The sequence below is a fragment of the Canis aureus genome, chromosome 24, assembly GCF_053574225.1.
Source record: "Canis aureus isolate CA01 chromosome 24, VMU_Caureus_v.1.0, whole genome shotgun sequence".
NCBI lineage: Eukaryota > Metazoa > Chordata > Mammalia > Carnivora > Canidae > Canis > Canis aureus.
The window spans coordinates 14,141,491-14,146,750 of record NC_135634.1 but is presented as its reverse complement, the minus strand read 5'-3'; the positions used below and the strand labels follow the sequence as shown (position 1 = coordinate 14,146,750).

Genomic DNA, 5,260 nt, shown 5'->3' with positions numbered 1-5,260 from the left:
TGCCTTTGGCTCAGGTCGTGATCCCAGGGTCCTGGGATCCACTCCCGCATCTTCCTGCAGGGAGCCTGCTTCTCCCTCTGCCTGTGTCTTTGCCTCTCTGTGTGTCTCTCATGAAATAAATAAATAAATAAAATCTTTTAAAAAATCCATTATTTGGGAAAATATTTAATTCTTTATGCAAAGAAAGAGTCCTGCTATAGAATCACCCAATTGACATCACTGACTAGAACAGGTAGCATTCTCTAAGGGCCTTTTATTGCTCCATTTCCCAAAGAAAGCAACTGAGGGTTCAGAGGCAGGAGGCTAATAAACAGCGGGGCAGGATTCAAACCTGTTATGGGGGTTTAAAGGTGGGAGAGATTATATGCCCCTTGGAGAGTGGGGAAATTTGGTGTAAAATACATACAAATATTTTTTATTTTTTTGAAGATTTTATTTATTTATTCATGAGAAAGAGACAGAGAGAGAGAGAGAGAGATGCAGAGACACAGGCAGAGGCAGAAGCAGGCTCCATGCAGGGAGCCGATGTGGGACTGGACCCTGGGTCTCCAGGCTCAGGCCCTGGGCTGAAGGCAGCACCAAACGGCTGAGCCACCCAGGCTGCCCCCCACATACAAATATTTTTATAAATTAAAATACACATCTAAATAAAAAGGAATAGACAAAACGAGAGATTATTATCAGACATGAGGACTCCTTTCCTACCTTCAGCTGGCACCTTTCCTACTTAAAATGATCAACAATTTAGTTTCCATGCATTTAGATTCATTGCTGTAATCATGGCTAAACTTTGCTGTTCTAGGCAGTGGTGCAGAAGGCTGTACTCAAAATAATGTTCCCTCTGAATGGATGGGAAGCATTCAGATGGTCACCTGTTACAGGATTAAAACTATGACCACTCGGGCTCATTGACTCACTTTTACCGACGTTTGTAATATGTGTCATGTTGGTATCATCGTGCAGCCCTTATCAGATTGTGAGCGACAAGAATACAGAACCGTCTGTGAGATGAGATGTTTACAAACATACAGACTTTCGATAATGATAATGCCCTTTAATATCTTGGAGTTCGGAAGTGGCACAAAATGTGGTTCTAATGCAAACTAGCTTCCCTCGCAAAAAATTTCTGGTTATGTTTATGGCCCAAATCTCGCTCTAGCGATATTGCTGTAAAAAAAAAAAAAAAAAAAAAAAATTTTTTTTTTTTCCTCCAAGCGATTGCCACTAATTTCACCTGGGACTACTGATCCCATCATGCAACGCTCCCGTATTACCACCGTGTGGGGCGGAGTCTTAGAAGGGGGTGGCAACGACGGCCGCCCGTGCATTCTGGGCATTGTAGTCTGGGGCCCTGGCCGCCGTCGGGACAATCCACGTGGTTCATCCAGCGGCAGCTTTGGGCAGTGGCCACCCCGCTTCCTCCACCCGGTCCTCGAGGTGCGGGCCCCAGCGGGGCCGGACCGGCAACGCGGAGCGGGCTGCGGGGAGGCCCGGAGGCAGCCGGAGCCTTCGCGACGTTTTTGCGACAGCCGTGGCCGTGTTCCGCGCGTCCCCTCCCTCCCTCCTCTCTCTGAGGAGGTACCGGCTGTTGTGCGGCGCTGCCTTTCTGTTTGAGTGTATGAGGGAGAGAGTGAGTGAGTGAGTGTGAGCGTGTGTGTGAGAGCGGGTGAGGCGTGAGTGCGAGTGCAAGAGGAGGAGAGCCCGCCGCGGCCGCCCCGCCGCTCCCCGCCGCGGGAGCAGAACGCGCAGCAGGAGCGAGCCGGAGAGCCGGCGCCCCGGAGCCCGCGGGGACAAGGGCAGAGACGCCGCTCCCCACCCCCAGCCCTCGTCCCTCCGCTCCGCCGCGCCCGGGGGAGCCTCCCCGTGCCCCCCCTCCCGGCCGGCCTCTGCCCCGCCGCCCCCCTGGATGTCCCCGGCGCTCTCGCGGGGCCTCCTCCTGCTCTTGCCGCATCAGTCAGGCTGGTGCTGCGGCCGCCGGGCGTAGAGCGGGCGGGTTCCCGGGGGCTGCGGCTGCCGGTGCCTCCCCGGTCCCCACCCCTGCGCCCCGGCCCCCCGACCCAGCTCCCCGGCCCCGGAGGCTGTGACAATGGACTATGACTTTAAAGTGAAGCTGAGCAGCGAGCGGGAGCGGGTCGAGGACCTGTTTGAATACGAGGGCTGCAAAGTTGGCCGCGGCACTTACGGTCACGTCTACAAAGCCAAGAGGAAAGATGGGTGAGTGTTTGTGTCGGTGCCGGTGTCCGCGCTGGGCGGCGCTCCCGCAGGCCGAGGCAGGTAGCCCGGGGCGGGGGGGGGGGGGGGGTGCTGGGGCGCCGGCGTGCCGGTCTCCCACTTCCTCGGCACCAGCATCGGGTCCTGCCAGCCAGGTTTGGGGAGGAAGTGCCGTACGAGGGATCCAAGCCCACGCGAAGCCCTGCCTGCCGCCGCCGCCTTCGTCTTCTACTTTGCTGGCTAATAGGGAGAAGCAGCATCTACTCCAGGGGCTGTACACTTTTCAAGGATTTCGGTTCTAGATTTTTAAAGAATTGTAGTAAAACGTCAGCTTAAATGATTTTCGTCGTGGGTGGGGGGGGGGATGCCTCGATTTATTATGGTGACCTTCTGGGGGATTTCCTCACGCCTCTGGAGTGAGATCCGTCAGTCTGGAAGGGAAGCTGCGATCCTTGCCCCCCACCGGGGTGTGATTGATTTATTACCAAATTTGGATTTTATTTGGAGGGGTTGGGGAGAAAGCAGCAGGTAAAGGTGATGCTGCAGAGTTCTTCGTAGTGATAATCGGATATAAACGTAGCAGTTGCTATTTAGAGATCATTAACCTGAGTTTTACATAGAACAATGGGGGTTTGGTGCAGGGTGGGTGGTGGGGAAAAAAAGGCAAGGGACAAATAGGGGACTATCTTGTTCAGGCCTGTTCCCCCAAAATGTAGCAGTCGGCAATGAACTGTAAATAGTCCCTTTGCTTTAAATATTTTCCCCTAGAAATAACTTAATTAAGTCTACGACTGGTAATGCTCTCAATTTAGTTTCTTAAACAGGCAAGTGAAGTGTTCATTTTTCCTTTGTCAGTAGATGAATGTCGTGTAATATTGACAAAAGAGAAGGCAATTCTTAGTTGAGGGGAAAATATATTTTATTAACTCCTTGTTTTCCTCTTGTAAAAACGTATGTTGTCTCTATCGCCTTAGACCGTGCGGAAAATTGCTGGAAAGATAATGTCAGAGCTTATTATATAATCTTTAGATTTCAGTGTAAACAAAGTAGGTTTATTTGAATATCACTGTTAATTTGCTAGCTACCTTTCACCATTTAAAATGATTGCTTTTTTCCCCCCCCTCCCCAAATTAGGTAGGAGGGTATGTTCAGAACTATATTAGCGCTAGAAAAATGAAACCATTCATAAAGCTGAAGTAAGTTGGGGGGAGCCATATTTATAAATACTTTAATATTCTGGATATTGGAAAAGGAAGTGTATATTCGACATTTTTCTTAGATTTACTAAGATATCTTTTTAAGATAACTTAAAAGGGACTCTTAGAGGAAGATAGCGATTCTAATAAATTTAGTATGGTGCATTTCAGTGCTTATATGCAGCAATTAAAGCAGTACAGATATCTGCAAAAGGTCTGGATTTGAAAACTTGATACTCTGTGTGCTGCATGTATTTAAAAGTACTTAGTGGAAGATAATCTGGTGACATTTGAGAAATCATAGACTGGAGATGCCTGCTGTTGACTCTGTTGTTTAGATTTTTAATTGAAAAATTCTAATAACATTTTTTTAAAATCACCTTTCTCATATAATATTTTTCAAAATCCTTAAACCATACCCCTTTCCCCCAATATTACCTAATTTGGGGCATATTCAGAAAATCCTCAATCCCATGAGAGTAGACATAGTAGGACATCTAACTAGTCTGTCATCTGCTTTATAAAATTATGGTGACCTTAAATTATTTTTAATCTCTCTGAGAGAAGCCAGTTTTATTTTCATAAATTAATAGTTTAAGCTAATAAAATACATAAATTTATTAACTTTGATTTTATATTTTATTTTAAACCTATGATACTGTTTATTGCCAAGAGGTACTTTTAACCACATTTTATACCTCATGGTTAGGTTTTAATTTAGACTAAGAATAGTTTTAGAAGAAATATACAATTTGAAAATAGCTAAATGTATATAGTATGTGAACATTTCTTAGGCATTTGTGAAAGCTGAAAAGTAGCATTGCATTTTGGAAAAAAAAATAACTTTATAATTCTTTGGGCTTGTTTTCCAGCAACCTTTAATGATTTTGTTTATAGGATGAACTTTAAAAACATACAGAAGGATCAAATGTCAAGAGAGTTTTAAAATTACTTAAGACAGCTTTTGTTTTCCAGAGGGAATATTTTTGGTTTGGCTTCTTATAACCTCCCTCTGGTAAAATACTGCATTGTATTTATGAGGTTCTTTTGATCTTATGTCAGTGAAATGTAATTTAATGCATTTTAGTCCTGGTAAAATAAAATCTGTGGCTGTTTAATCTTTTGTAAAAAGATGATGATGAAATAATTTGTTTCTAGTATTGATTTACTTTCAAATTAAATTATACATTCTGTAACTGAAATTTCAGAGTACTCTAGGAACCCAGACAATTACACCTTCAAAGAGAATCCTGAGATTTACAATAAAATAGGTTTTGTTTAGACATATTTGCCTATTAAAATGAACATATGTAAATGTTGTATCCTTTCGGTTGTCCAGCAAACATCACAGAACATGAGTACGTGGTAAAAGAATTTAGACCAGAGGAGTTAGCATCTTAAATTACTAAGTTTCAGGAAATAAAAACAGCTCTCAGGGTCATTTCTTTCACTTAAAGAGTTATTAATACAGTCCTGCCAGGATCCTACACTTATGTTAAACTTCACATTTTAAGGAATATGGGGAAGGAGGAAATATTTTATTTGAGGCATGATTATATATATGGAAAAAGGGTCTTTTATAATTGTGTTAATTTCAGATTCTAATAGAGTTAAAACATAAATGCACAATAAATCTTGGAAATAATTTGCTCTCACTGTCACCATAAATGAGATAGAGAGTGTCCTTTGTGTCTGAACACCAAAAGGGTACGGTACTCAGTAGGAAGCAAGGAGATTCATTTTCTTTCTGAGTCAGTTGCATTTCCTCTTTGCAGAATTTAGGCAACCAAACTCATTTTGTTCGAAAGAATGGAAAAGTGCAAGAAGATAGAAAACAGTTTGTATTTTTAAAT

General features: G+C 44.0%; 1 protein-coding gene across 7 annotated transcripts in view; it reads left to right on the top strand.

Annotated features, from left to right (window-relative positions):
• Positions 1-1,404: 1,404 nt before the first annotated feature.
• The window catches only part of CDK8 (cyclin dependent kinase 8), a 131,110-nt gene continuing 127,254 nt past the window's right edge, over positions 1,405-5,260 (top strand). For 3 of the 7 annotated variants that reach the window (XM_077868329.1, XM_077868327.1, XM_077868326.1), the window contains exon 1: positions 1,414-2,214. In XM_077868329.1, the coding sequence (XP_077724455.1) occupies positions 2,087-2,214 (128 nt within the window). In that variant the 5' untranslated portion in view covers positions 1,414-2,086. Of the gene's footprint in view, positions 2,215-5,260 lie in introns of all 7 variants that reach the window. The other 4 variants (XM_077868325.1, XR_013362895.1, XM_077868324.1 and 1 more) reach the window with 4 other exon arrangements.